At 46.6% G+C, this 21,431-nt stretch overlaps 1 protein-coding gene across 3 annotated transcripts in view; it reads right to left on the minus strand.

The window, feature by feature from the left end:
• Positions 1-21,431, minus strand: part of PNPLA7 (patatin like phospholipase domain containing 7) — a 97,062-nt gene that overhangs the window by 72,019 nt on the left and 3,612 nt on the right. For 2 of the 3 annotated variants that reach the window (XM_060270400.1, XM_060270399.1), the window contains exons 2-15: positions 20,928-20,999; positions 18,749-18,836; positions 17,672-17,754; positions 15,690-15,778; positions 15,426-15,566; positions 14,588-14,747; positions 13,491-13,571; positions 9,261-9,389; positions 8,262-8,342; positions 6,355-6,496; positions 5,292-5,369; positions 3,786-3,892; positions 1,269-1,427; positions 212-289 (exon numbers count right to left, since the gene is read on the minus strand). In XM_060270400.1, coding sequence (XP_060126383.1) covers positions 212-289; positions 1,269-1,427; positions 3,786-3,892; positions 5,292-5,369; positions 6,355-6,496; positions 8,262-8,342; positions 9,261-9,389; positions 13,491-13,571; positions 14,588-14,747; positions 15,426-15,566; positions 15,690-15,778; positions 17,672-17,754; positions 18,749-18,836; positions 20,928-20,999 — 1,488 coding nt within the window. The remainder of the gene's footprint in view (positions 1-211; positions 290-1,268; positions 1,428-3,785; positions 3,893-5,291; positions 5,370-6,354; positions 6,497-8,261; positions 8,343-9,260; positions 9,390-13,490; positions 13,572-14,587; positions 14,748-15,425; positions 15,567-15,689; positions 15,779-17,671; positions 17,755-18,748; positions 18,837-20,927; positions 21,000-21,431) is intronic. The other variant, XM_060270401.1, reaches the window with a different exon arrangement.

Raw genomic sequence — 21,431 nt, forward strand, 5'->3', positions numbered from 1 at the left:
AAATCCCTTTCTCTTTCCAAGACCCTGGAGAGAGGCCACGAGTCAGAGTAGCAAATACCAAGCAAGACGGGGCAGCGATGTGATCTGGTTGAATGGAGCTTCATATGGCTGCACAGTGGCAGCTCAAAATGAACCCAAGAGATCAGAGAAGGTGACGCTCCCCACAAGCCCCATTTTGACTCACATAGGAAAGTGGCATGCAGGGACTCACCTGGTCACCTTGCCTCGACACCACTGTCCCAGCAGTAACTTGATGCAGGGTCACTTTCCCATGCAAAAGGCAGGGGTCCTAGGTGGGTGAGAAAAGAGACATACACAGTCAAATTGAAAGCTGGCAAATCAGATGTGATGTGGAAAGGTAACAACATCCTGGCTAGTAAAGTTCCCAAGATGTCCTGGTTGCTCGCTGTGGTGTGTGGACTTGGATTAAACTTGGATAAAAGTGTGGACTTTTCATATATAAGAGGGGGGGGGCACCCACATTCAACATTCCTAGGCACGAAGTTTTAATCTGGGGTTGTTGCAGACAGTGGCATAAAAAGCCATAGGAAGTTGAGTAAGTTCTGGGTGCTGGCTCAGATACTGACAGGGAGTGATGCAACACTGAGCACAAAGGCCCTGCTCCATTCTCCTCACTGATGGCTACACAGCCATGCTGAGATTCCACCATACATTGCCCTCCTGTTGTGACCCACACATTGGATCAGGCCATAACCCACTAGTGGGTCCCAATCCACCAGTTGAAGACCAGTGCAAACTCCCTCTCTGGATGATGTAGGCAAAAAAAAAAACCCTGACATTGTGCAGAGACTGAGGTATCAGCAGGCCTGGAGGAAAACCCCAGAGTTTGCAGGTAATATTTTAAAAATTGGGTAGGGGAAGAAGAAACAACTCAAAGCATGTCAGTGAGGACTGAGCATGCTCAGTGGCATAGAATGCTGACTGTGTGTTGCTGGAGGAAGAGAAGGACTGGAGTATACTGGAAAAGGGCATGAAAAAGCTGAAACCCTGAACATTTTATTGCAGGTCCTGTTTCTTACAAAGTTTCAAAAAGAGGTTGAAGAATGAAGCATGGCAAACCCTACATTTCTTGGATGTTGAAAATATTTCTCTCCCCCCCCCTTTTTTTTAAAAGCCACTTTTTGACAAAGCTCGTTTCCCCATGCAGCAGAGGTTGGATAAACATTTTCTTCATGGCTGCGCTCGGGACTGCCTTTCATTACAGTGAGGAAATATGCAAACCCAGTTTGGCCCTCCCCACGACTCACATCCAACTTCATCAAGGTTAAAAGATCCATCTTGGCAGCTTCTAATATGGCCTCGGATTGCTTCCTGGCACTGGGCTCCTGGGCTGAGAGGTGGTCCTGTGTATAGTGGAAGATGGCCGAGGGCATTTCTGTCACTGTCACAGTCTTCTTCAAGATGGACTTAAAAAAGTAGAAACACCAAAAGTTAAATTTTCCGTGATGTGCTGAGTACCACCTGACACATTGTGGCCACACAAGTAAAAAACCCTGCATGGGACTTCTTAGCAACTGCTTCATTCCTTAACCTCCACTTCCCCCATTACATGTAACCCCCCCCCCAAAAAAAGCTTAATGTAGGGCTGCCATATGTCTGGATTTTCCCAGACATTATCAGAAATTGATATCCGGGGGGGGGGGGGGATTTCTGAAGGGTGGGACTTTGTCCTGGGTCTTAGGCAAGTCAACTTTCGTGATGTACTGGTTTTTACTTTTTGAAATACAGTGGTACCTTGGTTCTCAAATGCCTTGATTCTCAAACTCCTTGGTTCCCAAACACCAAAAACCCAGAAGTAAGTGTTCCAGTTTTCGAACGTTTTTTGGAAGCCGAACATCCGATGCAGCTGTCGGCTATTGTTTCCGGGGCCCCTGCACCAAGCAGAAGACGCGCCTTGGTTTTCAAACATTTCAGAAGTCAAACTGACTTCCAGAACGGATTACGTTCGAGAACCAAGGTACCATTGTATGGCGACCCTACTTAATGGCAAATGGATTCAATCTTTCTTTCACTCAACTCAATCCAATTCAAGAGGCAATGACAGAAATTTCTCACCAAACATTGTGAAGGACACATAGGGACTGGCTCTTTCCAGTAGGTGCAAATACGGAGTGCAGCTTAAAGGTTATGCTATTGTTATGGCTGCGTGATTTATTGATATATCGTCCAAAACTGGTTTGAAGTCCATACCATGATATCAGTTTCATAATTTTTGACCTGGCAATATATCGTGAATCATGATATGTGTGTGTGGTATGCAAAAATCATGATGCAGGAAAAAAACTGTGAAGCTAGCCAATGCCTCTACATTCTCTATCCTTATTTCAGGCACCATGATATATCAGTGTATTATATTTAGCTGGTGATACATTGTGATGCTGAAAACCAAATACTGTCCAGCCCTAAGGCAGGGTTACCTACCTGGAGTGCTCAGGATGAGGTAAATTTTAAAATTCAAGAAATTGAGGAGGAGGAGCCAGCACAGAAGAAATCCCACAGTTCTGGGAGGATGGGAAGAAGGCACTGCTGGCAGCAGCTTCTTTGTACAAACCCTGAGCAAGCGTTGGAGAACCTCGGGCCCAGGGGCCAAATGCAGCCCCCAGGGCCTCCCTACTTGGCCTTCAGAACTCTCCAGGACACACCTTCAGCAGCCCCATTATGCACCCCAAGTGTCTTTACTTGACTGCAATGTGGCCCTGAAATTTGACACCACTTCTTAACTGCCAGGATGGAGGATATGAAGAGGTGTATAAGAACATATGTACGGTAAGTTAAAGTCTATAGTACGAAGTTAAAGTTTACATTCATTGTTCCTTTCACGTTTTAAAAAAATGTATGGCATTTATAGCACCTATTTTCATCCAGGCTGGATGGAGATCTGTCATGGATTCTTTAGCTGTGATCACTCCATTGCAAGGTGTTGGACAAGATGACCCCTGGTGTCTCTCCCAACTCTACAGCTCTATGATTAAAAGAGCTTAAGGTGGCGTACATGGTTCTCCCACTCCTCATTTAATCACCGCAACAAGCCTGTGAGGTAGGGAAGGCTGAAAGGCAGTGGCTGGCCCAAGATCACACCTAGTGAGCGTCATGATTGAGTGGGGATTTGAACTGTAATCTCCCAGGTCCTAATGCAACATGCTAACCACGACACTATGTGGCTCTGCCCATCACTGGCATGAGGCCCCAAGGAGGCCGCCCAGAAGGGAATGCAGCCCTTGGATTAAAAAAGGTTCCCCATACACTTACCTTTGAGTAAGCAAAAGCAAGAAGCCCTTGCCCTGCAGATGAGACAGACATCAGTACTAGGCTGGCTGAAGCTGATGGGACTTGTAGTCCAAAACACCTGGGGAGCACCAGATTGCTCTTGAGAGATTTGGCTAACTCCCTCTCTAAGCTTCAGGTGAAATACTAAAACCTTTTCATATTGCAAAGCTTTCAGTAAAGGTTTAAGCTTAGTCCCCTTGTTTCATGCTGAACTGTTTTAACCTGCTCTTGGCTTTATTGCTGATTTAAAAACATGGGCTGTTTATGCAGTGCTTCGTGCATTTTCTAAGACCCTTTGAGGTGTATTTCATAAAGGGAAGTGGGGTGTGCATTTCTGAAGTGAATAAATAAAAATTTAAAAGCTGCCAGAACAAGAACAGGAAACAGCTGTGTAGACATGACCCAAGTTCACAGCCAGGCGCAAATGCCACTTGCTCAGATCCATTACTTCAGCAGCTGCCAATTAAGCAGAAATTAGGAAGGCTCAGAAAACCTACCTTGCATGTGACATTGCTGGAAAGCACTTCTGAGGAGGAGGAAGAAGAGGCAACTCTGGCTCTCTCGTAGGCCATGTCCAAGTCCAGCTTGCTGCTAGTCAGGCTTCCTGCAGAGGGAGGATAGAGGGAAGACATCATCCTCTACCACAGTGGTTCCCAAACTTTTTCTGGCCACCACCACCTAGGTTCCACAGACCCATCCCCAGTGCCCTATACCCTGTTCAGTGCCCCCCTGCCTCTGAGTGCCCCCTAGGTAAACCCACCATCACCCAGGGGGCAGTACTGCCCACTTTGGGAGTTATGGTTCTACAGCATCTTGGCCCGCCCTGCTAAAGGCTGTGGCAGTGATTTTAGGATGATCTTGGTATCAGAAAAGAGGCCCACATTGACCCTGCCCACCATGGCATTGGGCTCACTTCAGCACATGTGGCAGATCAGTGATAAGGTGCCCATGTTCTGGGAGGAAGTATTCCAAGGAATTGGAGGGATAACTGGGCAGAACGTGGTAAAAGGTCCAGACTTGGCAGCACTTAATCTTAACCAAGGAGACAATATGAAACTTTATTGTAAGCATTGTACTGACCATCTATTATGAACAGCCAGGCTACTAATAACCAGTTATTCTAAATCCTTAGAGGGTGAAGCATTGACCGCAGGGTATATATATTTAAAAATCTGGGAATTAGTGCTGATAGAAAAATTAACCACTAAACTGAAAATAGCAAGGCATGAAACTAAAAGGCACATTGTTTGTGAATTGGTAGATTTTTTTATTATGCTCATTGCAAAAAAATGAGAGGGTGGGGCTCCTCCGCACTGCAAAGTTCTTTGGCTGCTGTGATTCTGTGTGGAAACTGGAACTGCCATGAAGCTGGAAATGTGACAAATTAAGCAATTTGAACTCCTATGTAAGCCAACCTCAAATCTACAGAAAATGTGCATATTTTGATCTATATCAGGGGTCCCCAGACTACGGCCCGGGGGCCGGATGCGGCCCACTTAGCCTGCCAATCCAGCCCGCGACGACCCCCGCCGCCCGCCGCCCGCTCTTACGGTGCGCAGCGCGGCAGCGCTCTTCCGGGTTGGGAAAAAAGCGCCAAAAATCCTTTCTGCGCATGCGTATGGGCCTCTCCCGACCCGGAAGAAGTCATATCTGGTGCACTTCCGGGTCGGGGGAGGCCCACGCGCATGCGCACAACGGATTTTCGGCGCTTTTTTCACCCGGGAAGCGCGCCGCCGCGTCAGTAAGCGCCCGTGCGCATGCGCACGGGCGCGCACTCCCCCGCCCTCCGGCCCGCCGCGCGATCGGCGCGGTGGGAACCGGCCCAAACGCCGGTAAGTCTGGGGACCCCTGATCTATATTGTATCTTGTCGCTTAGTAATATGACAAAATAGTAAAATCGTAATACTTTAAAAAGAAGAAAAAAAGAAGTGAACTTAGGGGGCATCTGTGCCATGGTGCAGATCCCCACACCCACTGTTTCCCCCTCAGTGGTTCACACTTACCTTCAGAATATCCAGAGGATGATGTCAAGGACAAGCTCCTTTTGAGAGGGTTCTCAGATATGGGAGGCTTCCCTGCATCTGCAATACAGAACAAAACAATAGCCAATATACTAACAAACTGCTTTTTGCCCTGCTTCCATGGTCAGCTGTGTGGGCTTGACGCGCAGGTGCATTGAGGAAGGGGAGGAGAACTAAGAGTCACAGAAGAGTCACATGCGGAGCCCCTGACAAAGCAAAGTTCTCGGAAGGTGCCCGATGATGCCTATCCTTGGCTCCACTCTTCCCTAGTCTATGGTGGAAGCACACTCCCAGGGCCTGCTCCTAACAGAATGGTTTTAATTGCTACCACTGAGGAATTGCAACATTTTTCAGCCTGACGGTCATATTCCCTTCTGAGAAAAACTTCCGAGGGCCACATGCCAGCAGTGGGTAGGGCCAGAGACAAAGTGGGCAGAGCAATAACTGTGTGGTACAGTTCTGAGCCCTAGGTCACATTGTTTAATGTATTTTTAATCTTTGTTGGAAGCCGCCCAGAGTGGCTGGGTACAAAGAATAATAAATTTTTAAAAAATTTTTTACCTTTTAATAGTAGGCTAGTTTCTGCACATACAATCTGTTCTCTATCCAGGCAAACAAGAGGCATTATCAGAGCCAGGAGTGCCAGCTTAGCCCTGCGGCCATGGGTGCCCGAGGCCGTGGGTGCCATGCAGCATGCACGGCCCTGGCACTAAAATTTGTGGGTGTTCAGCCGCTTCATGGGGAAATTTGTGGGCCCTCTGGCAACCAAGGCCCCAGGAAGTTGGCACATTATCATCAGAACTCGAGGACACATTGCAGCTCAAGGAGGGAATGGAGGAAGGCTGGTGAAGAGGGGTAGCATGAGGCGAGGAGCATGACCTGAAAAGAGTCCTGAGGGCCAGATAAAGAGGCTTGAATGTCCTCAGGCCCCAAGCCTAAGGTTCCACACTCCCAACTCAGAAGGGAGTATTTGCTGACACAGAACTGAAAAACCATGTCCCTCAAGGTTGTTCTCAAGAGCAGTTCCCACTTAGGTAATCCTTACCGGTCTCTGCAGAACCCGTTTTCTCCAGCTTCTCCACCCGGTCCTCCTCTGACAGATTGGACAGCTGCCTCTTCACTGCTCTGCCGGCATTTGCACCAGAGGTCACGCTTGCAACTGACACCAGTGGGATGGCCTGGCTCTCCTATCAGGGGCAGAATGCAGAGACCTAAGAAGGTACCATTCAGATCAGGAAGCACCACAGTCCAAGAGCTTAGGGATAGAGCACCTGCTTTGCATGTAGAAGGTTCCAGGCTCAATCCCTGGAGAAAAACTCCTGGTCTGAAATACCACAGAGCTGCTGTTCCTGGTGGTCAGTATTGCACCTAATGGGCTCTTGTGCTGTGTTCCTAAACTCAATGCCACTACTAAAACCGTTATGGAAAATGTTTCTCCTCATCTCACACCAGTAGGATGTCCCACAGGTGTTGATGGCCTGTGCTCAGAGGAATGGGTGCCTACATCACTCTCTGGGCTAAGCAGCAGATTCAGCCAAAGCTACTGTAACACAAATTGGGGGGTGGGGGTCTTTTTTCTCTCGTGGGTCAGGGTCCCTTGGAGGTAATCTGCTTGCTGGTGATGGAGGGGGAACCACGGCCTTTTATAATATTAATAATAATAATTTATTATTTATACCCTGCCCATCTGGCTGGGTTTCCCCAGCCACTCTGTGTGGCTTCCAACAGAAGAATAAAATAATTGATTAAAGATTAAAAGCCTCTCTAAACAGGGCTGCTGGACCTCAGTATCCGGGCAGAACAAGACGCTCCTTCAGGTATACTGGATCGAGGCCATTTAGGGCTTTAAAGGTCAGCACCAACACTTTGAATTGTGCTCTTTCTCTCCCTCACCTGCCCTGCCCAATTTGCTGCCAGGGGAAGAGGCAGATCATTCTTGCCAGGGGTCTGAAATGATTGCTTGAAGTGGAACTTTTCTCACTTGCAAGAAACCAGGCCAAGGAGGGGAGCGCATGCAGCAGTTGTGCCACCCCTGGATTAAGGAAATATAGGAGTCATTATGGGCTCTGTAGCTCACTAATGGAAGAAAACTGCTCATTAACACCTTTTTACTAGCACAAGTCTCTACATGGGTTTGTTGCTTGCTCACCCCCAGTAAGTTGGAAGAGGTAAGGGGGGACATTACTAGCATTTCCTAAAAGCACGTGTCATGTGAAGTGCAAAGTTGTGTTCTTCCTTAGGATGCCAGAACCTGGCATCATCAAACAATGAAATTGCTTGGTAGCAGGTTCTGGATGGAAATGACAAAGGACTTATTCACATAAGCAAGAATTAATCTATGGAACTCACAGCCACAAGAATTCAAGATGATCATGGCCTTGATGTAGTATTCAGTTACCAAGGAGCAAAAGTGAGAAAGGCTGTTGCTTTCCTGCCCTGTTTGTGGACTTCTCAGAGGCTTCTCAGAGGCTTCCTGCTGACCACTGCAGGAAGTAGAATGCTGGGTGAGCTAGAACATTGCTCTGATCCAGCAAGGCTCTCCTTATTTCCTTAACATCCTCTGGGTGGTGGTGATGGTACAGCTCCACTGTGTCTCCAGGGTCACAGTGATTAGAACCAAAGTCTCTTCCACCCGAGTCCAACACTAATTCTAAGAACAGGTTCCAAGTTTGCATTTTATCCTCCCCATCCACCCCCAGCCCCGATTTCCTTTTTGCATTGTGTTTTTTAAAATGCAAGTTTGTGGGCAGGCACAGTCTTGACTGCACTTATTTTAGGCAAGCTCTTTCAGGATCTGGTTTTACATAAAAATGCTAAAAAAAAAAACAAATAACAACCTCTGAATCATGCTGGGTCTCAGTACAAAAAGTGAGACCAAGCTGAGTGAGACCATGTTTGCCTAGCTGGAAGTATATAATTTTCCTTGCTTCTAATTGAACAGTCTTCACTTACAGAGCTGAAGAGTTCGGTGGTCAGCCCAAGGTAGTTGTGCAACGCCAGGAAGGTCACTCTTTGGAGCCTCACCATGATGATCTAAGAGCAGGAGGATCAAGTGCAGACAAATGGTTAGTCACACCTGGACTCGAGAAGAACCCTGACTATAGCTAGGTTCAAAGTTTGTTCCTGGAGAGAGGAATTGAGGTGGATGCTCAGAAGAGCACATGGGCATTTTCATATCTCACCTCCCTGCCCCCAAGAGGAAAGGGGGATAGAACTTCCCAAGGAACTTACTGTACTTTTCCATGTATAAGACGATGGTTTTTTACTTTAAAATAATCTTCAAAATCGGGGCTTGTCTTATACACGAATAGTACAGAGGGGGGGGGGCGAGTGAATGGTTGCAGCCACGAGCAGGAGGTTGTGGATGTGTGGCTGTGGCAAGGGCTGCTTTGGATAGGCTGCTGCTTTGGCAATTGGGTTAGTGATTGGTGGCTGCAGCAAGGGCTGCTGTGGATTGGCTTCCGCTGTGGCAATTGTGTGTGCATTTGCCGGCTGTTGGTGGTGATCAGGCAGATCCTTAGCGTGCAACTCTGTGCAACCCTCCCCCACAAAGCTCAACAACTCTAGGCAACCCTCCCCCCCCAAAAAAGTTGAACAACTCTGGGCCATCTCCCCCCATTCTCTTAAATTGGAGTCTTATACATGGGGGCGCGTCTTATACAAGGAAAAATACAGTACATCTTTGTGTTGTTGCCTCCAATCCAGACACCTATGGCAGACATCATGCCTCACCCTCAGGCCATTTCCACACCCATTGTTGTAAAGCAGGTGTGGAAATCCTGTGGTCCTTCAAATGTTAGTAAAGTACGATTCCCATCATCCCTGGCTATTGGCTATGTTTGCTGGGGTTGATGGGAGCAGCAATTAAGGAACAATGATGGGAGGGCCAAAGATTCCCCATACCTGCCTTAAAGCTAAGAGGACTCCCTCCCGTAACAGCACCAGCCTCACCTGCACAACTCTAACAAGGGTCTCAGGATATTTCTGGAAAACGTCCTGGAATGCATTGGCTGGGAGGCGCAAGATCGTCGAAGGCATCGCCGCCCGAGCAGAAACTGTTTTATATGGGGCAGGATGACCCTAACAAGGAAGACATTTCATGTCAAAGTTTATGCCTTGCCCTTCCAGGACTTTGAGAGAACTCTAATTAAAATGTAGTATTCCCTTAGCAAGTATTCCACTTAACACTTTGGTAAATCTGGGAAACAGGTTCAGTACCATTTAAATCAAATGTAACAATAAATATTTATGCAATTGTGCGCAGGCAGCGATTGCCTGCTTCTGCGCTCCTGCGCATGCGCAAACGGCGGCAAATCCGCTGGTTACTTCCGGGTTTGCCATGGTCGCAACTTGGAACGACTGTAAGAAAAGGCGGTGGTAAGTAGAGGTTTGACTGTAAGTTTAAAAACATCAGAGCATTAACATTAAAACCATTCCTTGAAATCATAAATAAAAGTAGAAAAAAAACTCTTCAGGCAGTCCTTGTAGGCTGAAATTAAATGTCGACACCTCAAAAGTTTTATTTACTTTTATTATTGCATTTACATCTCACTTCACCTTCAAGAAGCTCAAGCTAGCCTATGTGGCTTTCCTCGTCCCCATTTTTTCCTCACAACCATGTGAGGTAGGTAACTTAGGCTCAGAGACAGTGACCAACCCAAGGTCACCTAGTGAGCTTCATGACTGAGTGGCATGAAGCCCACTAGGTTGCCTCCCAGGTCCTAGTGGCAACACGCTAACTGCTATACCATGCTGCCTCTCTCACATCAGCATAAGAGGAGGTGGGCTTTTCCCACTGGTGACACTGGTGTTGTGGAATGTTCTCTCTGCTGAAATAGAAGAGCTCCCATCAATGGTGTCATTCTGCTGGCTCCTGAAGACACACCTGTTTAAGGCAACTTTCTCCTGACCTGAACATCTTGATTTTATTGTTTTAACTACCATATTTTTTGCTCCATAAGACACACTTTTTTCCTCCTAAAAAGTTGGAGGAAATTCTGTGCGTCTAATGGGGCGAATGTGTGGTCCCTGGAGCCAAATTGCCCAGGGGCGAAAAGCAGATAGTGCTTTTTTTTTTTAGAAAGAGCTAAAGGCTAACAAGAGGGAAAGAGAGTGTTGAAAGGACCCGCTCAGCAGCTGATTGCAAGAGATCGGGGAGGGAGATAAGCTAGCTCCGTTCCTGCCCTGCCCAGGACCCTTGCCCAGGCCTCAATTGTTGTCTGCAGAGAGAGGCTGCTTGTTCCCCCAGCGACATGTGACTGGCTGATTAGATTATCTGTCTGGAAACTGTAGAAATGGGTCCCTTTTTCCCTTTGCAAGGTAAGCTCAACAACTTTGAGCTGATCCTCAAAAATCGAGCTTTCCCCCTTTGCAAAAAAGATGCACAACTGTGAGCTGCCCCCCCCCAAAAAAAACAGGGCTTTCCCATTTGCAAAAAAGCTGCACAACTTTCTAGGAGTTGGCTACTATGCCTAGGACAATTCAAGAAAGCAAAAAAAAAATATCATGTTTTCCTACTCAAAAAACTAGGTGCGTCCTATGGTCAGATGTGTCCTATGGAGCGAAAAATACGGTATGTATTTTTCAACTGGTGTAATTGTTGTTATGGGACATGGGTGGTACTGTGGGTTAAACCAGTGTTTCTCAACCAGTGTGCCTCCAGATGTTTTGGGACTACAACTCCCATCATCCCTAGCTAGCAAGACCAGTGGTCAGGAATGATGGGAGTTGTAGTCCCAAAACATCTGGAGGCACACTGGTTGAGAAACACTGGGTTAAACCACAGAGCTTAGGGCTTGCTGATCAGAAGGTTGGCGGTTTGAATCCCCGTGACGGGGTGCACTCCCGTTGCTCGGTCCCAGCTACTGTCAACCTAGCAATTCGAAAGCACGTCAAAGTGCAAGTACCACTCTGGCAGGAAGGTAAACGGGGTTTCCGTGCGCTGCTCTGGTTTCGCCAGAAGCTTAGTCATGCTGGCCACATGACCCGGAAAAACTGTCTGCAGACAAACCGTTGGTTCCCTCAGCCAGTAAAGCGAGATGAGCGCCGCAACCCCCGAGTCGTCCGCGCCTGGACTTAACAGTCAGGGGTCCTTTAACCTTTAATTGTTGTTGTCATAATTATCAAGGAGTGATCAAGGAGTGATATTGGGCTCCTTGATCACTGCAGATGGTGACAGCAGTCACGAAATTAAAAGACGCCTGCTTCTTGGGAGAAAAGCAATGACAAACCTAGACAGCATCTTAAAAAGCAGAGACATCACCTTGCCAACAAAGGTCCGTATAGTTAAAGCTATGGTTTTCCCAGTAGTGGTGTATGGAAGTGAGAGCTGGACCATAAAGAAGGCTGATCGCCGAAGAATTGATGCTTTTGAATTACAGTGCTGGAGGAGACTCTTGAAAGTCCCATGGACTGCAAGAAGATCAAACCTATCCATTCTGAAGAAAATCAGCCCTGAGTGCTCACTGGAAGGTCAGATCGTGAAGCTAAGGCTCCAGTACTTTGGCCACCTCATGAGAAGAGAAAACTCCCTGGAAAAGACCCTGATACTGGGAAAGATAGAGGGCGCAAGGAGAAGGGGACGACAGAGGACGAGATGGTTGGATAGTATTTTCGAAGCTACGAACATGAGTTTGACCAAACTGCGGGAGACAGTGCAAGACAGGAGTGCCTGGCGTGCTATGGTCCACGGGGTCACGAAGAGTCGGACACGACTAAACGACTAAACAACAACAATCATAATTATCATTATTGAAATAACTGGGGAGGGGTCATAGCTCAGTGGTTACAGGATCTGCTTTGCATGCAGAAGGTCCCGGGTTCAATCCCCAATGGGATCTCCAGGTAGGGCTGGGAAATGCCCGTGCCTGAAACTCTAGAGGGCTGCCACCAGTCCATGTGGAGTCTATGTATCGAGGAATGGATTTTGAGAGCTGGTGTTGTGCAGAGGTCAGAGCATCAGAATAGGACCTGGGAGATGCAGAGCTGCTGTGGGGATTAAATGAGGAGAGAGAGAACCACGTGTACCACCTTGAGATTCTTGGAGGGAAAAGGTGGGATATAAATGTCATAAACAAACAAACACGACTAAACGACTAAACAACAACATTTTAATTGATACTATAGTTGTAAAAACAAAACAAAAAACTAATTGCTTAGAAGCCATTTTGGTATATAAACAGTATATAAATTAATAAGGAACAGAATAATAATACAAATAATAGCAACATCCCTTTCCCCAACCCAAAAACTGTAATCCAGCGGGCACTACTTGAAAGCAACTTCCTTTGTACTTATTTGTAAGCCCTCTCTCCTTTCTGCCCCTACTGTCATCTGACCTTCCTAGCATCTAACCCCTGAATCCCCTACCATCACACCCCACACCAAGAAAGAAACTCTCTTCAGAGCACATTCTTCCCACAGCTAGTGGAGGGAAACAAAAAGTAATCCATCTGAGTAATCCTGCTCAGCTCCCAACTGGTGGATGGATTATTAATTACAGAAGGTTTTTTCTTTTTTCTTTTTTTTTTAAAAAGCACAACCCAGCACAACTTGGGAGGCTTAGTTTTTAAGCCCTGCTGGCAGCTCCAAAGGGAGGAAGAGGCGAAAGACTCTGGCTTGCAGAGGGCTGCATAAAGTAATGCACTTATCTTAAACACACCAGGCAGACATTCGGGCTATGTGATGTAGACTGGAAGAGCATCACTTGCCTATGGCGAGTCCAGACTTGCTTTGTGGCAAATTTATGAGGGGGAAATGCACACAGTTAAAGAAACTGGGTATATCTTCTCCATTTCAAGTCAAAAAGGAGCCACAAATGACCCGATAACTACATCTAGGCAAGAAAAACATTCAGTGGTCTAACATTGCTTTGCAAATTAACACACAAAGTCAAAATAAACCTCCTAAGTGATCCAGGAGGAGGAGGAAGAAGAAAAAGGAGGGGGGAATTCACTCACAAACACACCCCTCTCTAGTCTCCATTCAAGCAAATGAAAAGCATGATCAGGCAAAGATGCTCAATGAGAGGGTAACACAGGGCTAGTGAGGGGTGTGGCCTGAAACAGTCCCCAGAACCAGAGAGATTTAGAAGGCCATATTCAGCTCCTGGGCTTATAGTTTCCCACCTTTCTATCAAAGGATAAAGACATCCAGGAGCCAGAGTCATGGGCTGTGGCTTACCGTGATGACATCCAATATGCTGAGGAGGCTGTGGACACTGTCTCCTGCTAAGACTTCTTTGACCACCACCTCTGTGCCATCCTATTGCAGTGGGGGGGGGGAGAATAATGAGACCACATTTCAGCTACACAATTACAAGCTAAGTTCAAAGACCTCTGTGTGTGTCTCTGGGAGTGACTGGCCTTGAAAAGCAAGTAATAAATAAGCAAAAGAAATAAGGCAGACACACTCTGTGGCTGAGGCAACTTTCAACACAAAGCTCATTTTGGCGTACATTTATGGGACTGGCTCCCACCACCCACACTCTGCAGGACCTAGGAGGCATAATCACCACCCCAAGGATGGGAAGATGCCTCATTCTTATTAGTCTTTGCCAAAAAGCTATATAATGAAGGTGCCAGGCACATCTCTGTGGGGAGGCTACCACAGAGAATACCCTCTTGCAGGTAGGATTGCCAGACTCAATAGAGGACAGGACTTCTGTGCCTTTAACTGCCCTGCTCTCTTTTGAGTCTGGAAACCTTAAAGAGAAACCAGCAGACCCTTTGCCTGGAAATTAAGCAAAGGGTCTGCTGGTTTTTCTTTAAGGTTTCCAGACTCAAAAGAGAGCAGGACAATTAAAGGCACAGAAGTCCTGTCCTCTATTGAGTCTGGCAACCCTACTTGCAGGCCAAAACTAAAGAGCAACTATGGGAGTCATCTCTGTTGATCTTATCACCCGAGAGGTTCTGTAGGGAAGAAGGCGGCCTTTCAGGTATTTGGGGCCTGAGTCATTTAGGGTTTTAAACACTAACCTAAATACCTTGAATTGGGCCTGGAAATGAACTAGCAACCAGTGCAGCTGTTTTAAAACAGGGGTTATATGAGATCTAAACCAAGACAGGCAGAACTTAGGTAGCTACTGAGCATACAGAAAAATTAGAAGTTTCTTTACACTAGGTCAGAGCATGCCTCCACCTGCCACAGCCCAGTAGTGTCTACTCTGACTCTGCCAAGCAAAGAGGGGGCTTTGTTATTATTTGTTCCTTATCCTATATGCTTTACTGCTCAATACTGTGTTTGGCCATGGATGTTGATGACCTGTCAGCTTTCCTTACACTTTCTTGGATGCAGACTTCCAGCTTTCCATCCTGCACCACGTAGATGCTGTTGTCCAGCTGCCCCGGGCGGAAGATGTACTCCCCTTCGTGTAGCTGGACAAAAACCATATGCTTGCAGAGCTCCAGGAAGAGAGGCTTCTCAAAGTGGCCAAGGACCCTGCAGGGAAAGAGATGATAAGGAGAGCTTGCGCACCAGGCATCCTACTCCTGGCCTAAACCAGCAATGAGTCCAGAGGGGGGAAACTCACTGCTACAGGAGGTTGCTGCAGCTGCTACTTTAAAAGTACCGGTGGTGACCATTTTGCATGTGTTTTGATTGGTGAGCAACCGCCAACGGGTGCACCGTTTTTAACCCCAGAAGAGGGCAGGGGCAGTACAGGGCAGGGAAGGGTGGGGCAGCCTTACACATGCTTTGCCAACATGTGTGATGACCCAAATCGCAACCCCTGTGCAAACAGAGAGTTGCCTGTAACAGGGGCAAGAGCAGAAGGATTCACCAGCGGCCTCTATTAGTCTAAGTTAGAGAGCAGCCCAAAGCCCATTTTTAGAAGGAGAAAACCAGATGCAAGGGGTTAAGATGCAAACATTGCTGCCACTGTGAAAACCAGATGCAAGGGGTTAAGATGCAAACATTGCTGCCTCACTAATGAACTTCTTAGAGGGGCTGGCTTGCTCATTACTGGTAAACATGGCAAGCTGGTTAAATGGTCCCAGTGTGTCAATCCTTATTCTCCTCAAACTGAGGACATGTCAAATCCAATCTTTATGCAAACTATTTAATGGTAGGGAAGTTGCTACTCTTCAGCCCCCACCAGCCCAGCACGTTTGCCCTTACCTGACATTTTTAAGCATGTAAAGGACTTCAGAGGGCAAGTGGGAATTCTTCACGTCAAACTCCGTTAAATCTGCCTCGAGCAGAGAGGGTGGAGGCTCCTTCGGCTGCAGGGTGGGGGACTCCTTCTTGAAGCGCAGGATCCTATAGGGGATAAAGCAGAACTGGTTCACCTCACAAGATGGCAATCGGGAAAAAGAGGTCCAATCATCTTTTTCCTCCCCATTTAAACTCATACAACCCACAGGTCCCTGCATCCCCCAATACCTCTTTGCCAAGGACAATACTTTGGCCCTCTTCCGCATCCGCTGCCGAGGGACCGAGTTTCCAACCAGAGAGTTTGGTAGAGTTGTAACCTGGAAAGGAAGAAAGGTTTCCTGAAGGAAAGAGATCTCAACCCACAGAGGAACAAACAGGGAAAAGGCAAGCAAGCTGGGATTTTATTACGGGTTCTATTCAGTGTTAGTTTCAATAAATCTACCCTAAGTAGGCCTAGCTAAGATCCATTCATTTTAATGTGTCTCCCACAAGTAGAACTTCAATTAAGTTCTCCAATTAACCCTAAGGCATTAGAGCCTCAGCTTGTCCCCGGTACAAATAAAGAAAAGACTGAAACAATGGTGGTAAGCAAAAAAAATGGAAAACAGGACACTTCCTTGATCTAAAGTTCCAGAAATGCATCCAACTCAATTCTACTCACTCACTAAAAGGAATGGGCATAACTGAGATATGCACAACCTGGCCCAAGTTATAACAGAAAAAGGAAAAAGGAGATGGCAGAAAACTGCAGAAAGAAGAGATGGTGGAGCAAACTGGAAGAATTAACATAGGAAGCTGCCAGTAAAGACTACTGGTAGATCTTGCTCAGTATTGTCTATACCAGGCATCCCCAAACTGCGGCCCTCCAGATGTTTTGGCCTACAACTCCCATGATCCCTAGTTAACAGGACCAGTGGTCAGGGATGATGGGAATTGTAGTCCAAAACATCTGGAGGGCCGAAGTTTGGGGATGCCTGGTCTATACTGACTTGGCAACAACTCCCCAGGGTTTTGGGCAGGAAGCCTAATCCAAATCCTAGCTGGAGATGCCGCTAAGGATTGAACTGGGGCCTCATGCATGCAAGGTAGATGCTCTACCACTGAGGTACAGCCCTTCTCCAAAGAATGAGAAGCCCAGCGATGGAATGTTAAAAGTTTTACAGATGTGATAATTCAAGAAATAACTCCCTGGTGAATGGTGTGGCTGCTGGGAGTTGTAATCCAAAACCTCTGGAGAGTACCAGGTTGATCAAGGCTGATTAAGGCATTATATTTGCAGTGTGTTGGATTTTGACATGTTCCTCCCAAACAATGCTCTCTATCCATGGCTTTGGAAGCATAACTGAGTTTCCAGCATTAGAGGACATTTCTCCTTCGTGTGCATTATTGATAAATGATATTTCAGCAGCATGTTGGCAAACTGTTACCGTACCTGCGAAGGGGGTCCTTTTGCAACTGCAACAATGGCAATATATTGAGCACCATCTATTGGAGTGCCATGTGTACTGCAAATGAAAGCAGGCTGCCATGCCAGATCTACTAACCTATTTTCCCAGGCTCATTCTGCCCTAATAAAAAATATCTACCAATAGAAACACTGATGTGGATTTCAGAAGCGCTTCATGGTTGACTGCTGAGCTCCCAGATTTAACAACTTGGCGGATTTAGTAGTTGAAGCAGCCGTCATTCCCTCTAGCTGCCAATTTAAGTTCCATCAGATTCTGCATTCAGAGGGGCCTGGGAACTCATGGGAATCCCAGGGATACATGTCTGTGCACGATCCTCCTGAATTCTCCCCGTGCCACTGTATGTGTGCAATCAGATTAATAATGTTGCTGGTTACTTAGCAACTACAAACTCCCTCCCCTTCATAATTCTAAGAGTTATCTTTGATGTTTTCCCTAGTTAAGTTACAAGGGCTGAACATAAACTCAAAAAACTCTCCCCACCCTCCTTTCAGAGGTGTCCTACAGAAAAGCACTTTACAGGGCTGGGTGCTGGACTGTTTGCAGAAGTATTATAGCAGAGTCAATGGACAGCAAAGTGCAATTCACCAGGAAAGCACACAAACACATTTTTTTACCTCTAGAAGAGATATGGGGTAGGCACAGAAGCATGCATGATGAACCCAGCCAAGGCCAGCCCCATGTCAAGACAAGAGCGCCATCAGTCTGAGCTTAGTGCTAGCCTCCAGCAACAAGCAACCTTACCTTGCGCATGATCTTGCGGCCATAGAACATGACTTTGTCTCTCTTGCGGAACCTGTACTGAGGCACATGTGGCTGAGGTTGCTCTGAAAGAGAGAAGGCTCAACATCCTGTATCCCCTTTGTGAAGAGCGAGAGCCTAAAACACAAGCTTGCCCCTTTACAGCTAAGCCACTGCCCTGGATGGAGAGAAATGTCAGGCCAATGCACTAACCTCTCCCCCTGGGGCAGAATGTTGGGAGGCCCATTTATGTTTTGAGATGTTTGTAAGCTCCAACATTTGGGTGGGAGGCTTCTGACAAGATGCCCTCAGTAGACATCCTCCTCACCACTGACATTACCACCCATTTGCTTGTTTGTTTCCTCTGGACCCAATTTATAAAACTGCCCAGATGGAGAGACCAAGGCAAATGGAGGGTGCTGTTTCCTCACTCTTGTCACCACCTACATGTTCAGAGAAGGGCAGATGACCAGGTGCCATCAGCAAGGCAAAGAGGCAGAAAGATCAGCATGGAGGAGTCATGAGCCAAGCTCCAGGTGCCCAATGAGGCCAGACCCACCACCACGTTTCCAGAGTTTATGATGAAAGCACACTTCCAGGGCATGCTCCTAATAGGATGGTTTTTAATGCTACCTCCAGAGGTATGAACTCCACATCCCAGCAGCCCCAGCCAGGATGGCTAATGGTCAGGGATGATGGGAGTTGTAGTTCAACAACATCTGGAGGGCTATAAGTTCTCCACCCCTATTTTTGATCTTAAAGGGAGAGTAGATAGGAAGACAAGAAAGTAAGAAGTAGTATACTGTTTGCTTTTTTTATGTTACCCCTATATAAGAATTCACAGCATGTTTTTGTTAGCTGCACATCTTGAATAGATAAAAAGCACTGGAAGGGAGCACTGAAACCTCCTCTGGCCTGAAGAGAAGCTGGGCTCCATCCCACACTAACTCAACAAGTGGGTGGTGGAGCTCCGTGCTTTATTGACATGCTCTTTTGAGCATTAATATGGGATCACACTGCACAAGAACACCCAAATTCTATGACAGCACGTTGGCTCTCAACCAAAGTGATCAGACTTACTTGATTGCTTCACCTTCCTGTAAACAAAATACACAACGATCCCAATGAGCAGCAGGGCAACTGTTGCACCAATGATTATTCCAGTTAACTGTGGGAAGAAGAGACAAGAGGAGTCTTAGGCATTGACATTCTTCTCCACCTAAGCCATACTAGGAACACAACATTTCTGGGGAGGAAAACATCTGTTGCAGCTGGCAAAGTCAACCAAACAACTAACTTTATTTGTTCCATTTATTTAAAGTGTGGTTTTTAAACCATCCTTCATCAAGAGAGATGCCAGGGTCATTTACACATCTGTCTTTCTGAAACATGGTGGATAACATTTTTCATCCAGAGGGTTGTATTCCCTTTTGGGCAACCTTCTGGGGGTTAAATGCCAGTGACATGCTACACTTAGACCATTATTGGATACAACCCTATATTTATTTATTGTTTTGTCATCTTGAGTTTTGTGGTTCCCCTCTAAATACCATTCCATAACTGACTGTCAGAATTGACTGTGCTGCTGTGCTTTGGTGAGTGTGACAAGTTTCAGCCATCCTCCTCAGCCTTGGAACTGGAGGGCAGAGCAGGGATGTTGGTTTACTCAGGACAGAAAATAAGAAGCACTTTTTCACACAGTGTGAAATTATGGCCTTCATAACCACAAGATGCCAATTTGAGATAGCTTTAAGAGGGGGCAGAGAATTTTTTTCTCCTTTCATAACACTATAACTTGTGGACATCCAATAAAGATGAATGTTAGGACATTCAGGGCAGATACAGGAAAGTACTTCTTTGTGCAATGTACTGTATAATTAAACTATGAAATGTGCTCCTGCGGGAGGTGGCAAAGGCCACAAACCTGGATAGCTTTAAAAGGGGATTGGACAAATTCATGGAGGATAATTCTATCAATGGCTGCTAGCCATGATGGGTATGTTCTGCCTCCACGATAAGAGACAGTATGCTTCTGAACACTATTTGCTAGAAACTGCAGAAGGGGAGATTGCTCTTTTCCTCAGGTCCTGCTTGTGGGATTCCCCACAGGCATCTGGCTGGCCACTGGAAGAACAGGATGTTGGACTAGACAGACCACTGGCCTGATCTGGCTGCAGACTCATCTAATGTTCTTATGATTAGACATATTTATGAAGAATAAGGCTAGCAATGGCTACTAGCCATGATGGTTGTGTCACCACCATGATCAGAAGCAGTATGCCTCTAAATATTTATGATTGGGGGTACACTGCAGCAGGAGGGCACTGCTACCCATATGCTGCTTGCAGGCTTCCCACAGGCATCTGAACACCATGAGAACAGAACCCTGACCTAGATAGGCCTTTGGTCTGATCCAGCCATTTTCTTAGGTTAGTTCTGAATGTGATTCAGAGGGCTGTCCCTGACCCTGTGCTACATTTTGAAAGCCCCAACTTGGAGGCCGCACACACGCCTCCTCTTGGTAGAATGTCATGACTTAATCATTTTGAGTTGGCCACCAAGCCCAGTTACAATGTGGGCCACAAAAAAGAGCAAGTTATTATAACATTCCTCAGCTTCCCCACAAAAGAACTTCTAATTTGGTTACCATAGTAAAGGCTGGTCCATTAGAGCAGTGTTCCTCAACCTTGGGCCTCCAGCTGTTTTGGGACTACAACTCCCATCATCCTGAGCTAGCAGGACCAGTGGCTGGGGATGATGGGAGTTGTAGTCCCAAAACAGCTGGAGGCCCAAGGTTGAGGAACACTGCATTAGAGCAAATGAGGCACAGCCTCATGAACCTCTGTCTGCCCAGACAGCCCTCATGTGTCCTGCCTTCTTACTTATAACCAGTCCAGGGGATGGCACTGCCTGTCAGCTATCTCATCCTTCTAAGTCTCAGTGCTGCGCTTTTAGAACCAATTCAGGAGGAGAAGGACAAAACTAGAATTGGTTGGCTCTGTGTCTCATTGGCTCTGGCTCCACCTACTATTGGGTTCCTTGCTTTCTGCTCTACCATTCCAATGGGCACCAGCCACCACTACACCACTTGAGGAGACACAAAAGCAACATAGCTACCTTAATACGTAAGATGGCACAAAAAATGGGGAGTGCAAGACACTGCATAAAAGAAACCTGAAGCCAGATCAAGACCCAGTTAAGCTCTTTGGTGCCTTTCAGAAGCATCCAAATTAAACAAACACACAGGCTCAAACGTTACCATAGTAGTCTGCATTCGATCTTGTACGAACTGAAGAACTTGCGTTCTTAGGTCTAAACTTGAGGAGTTGACCTAAAGGACAAGAACATATATTGAAGGCAACAGCTCCCCATCCCCCAGAGATGTGTCTAAATGAGAGTTTACAAAGCACATGTTGGCTGAGCTCTCTAGTTAAAGAGAACTAGAGCCATTCCCTGAAAGTATAAGAATCCAAGTAGTTTGGAAAATCAGATCCTGTGCTAATGCTTTCATAGTTGCTTTAATGTCGTGTTAGGGAGGGAGAGAAGGGAACCATCTGCTTTAAATGATATTGTCCCCCCTCTCATGCTGGAGCCAGGATGAAAAAAATTAATGATGGCTGGTACTCAGCCGGCTTAGAGTTTAGAACAGTCACTGTTCCAGCATGGAGACCTGGGACAAGATCCAAATAGCTATTTTAGACCCACCCAAAGACTTGGTACAAATTTGCATGGTAAATATACACACTAACCCTCAATGTGTATA

The sequence above is a fragment of the Zootoca vivipara genome, chromosome Z, assembly GCF_963506605.1.
Source record: "Zootoca vivipara chromosome Z, rZooViv1.1, whole genome shotgun sequence".
Classification (NCBI taxonomy): domain Eukaryota; kingdom Metazoa; phylum Chordata; class Lepidosauria; order Squamata; family Lacertidae; genus Zootoca; species Zootoca vivipara.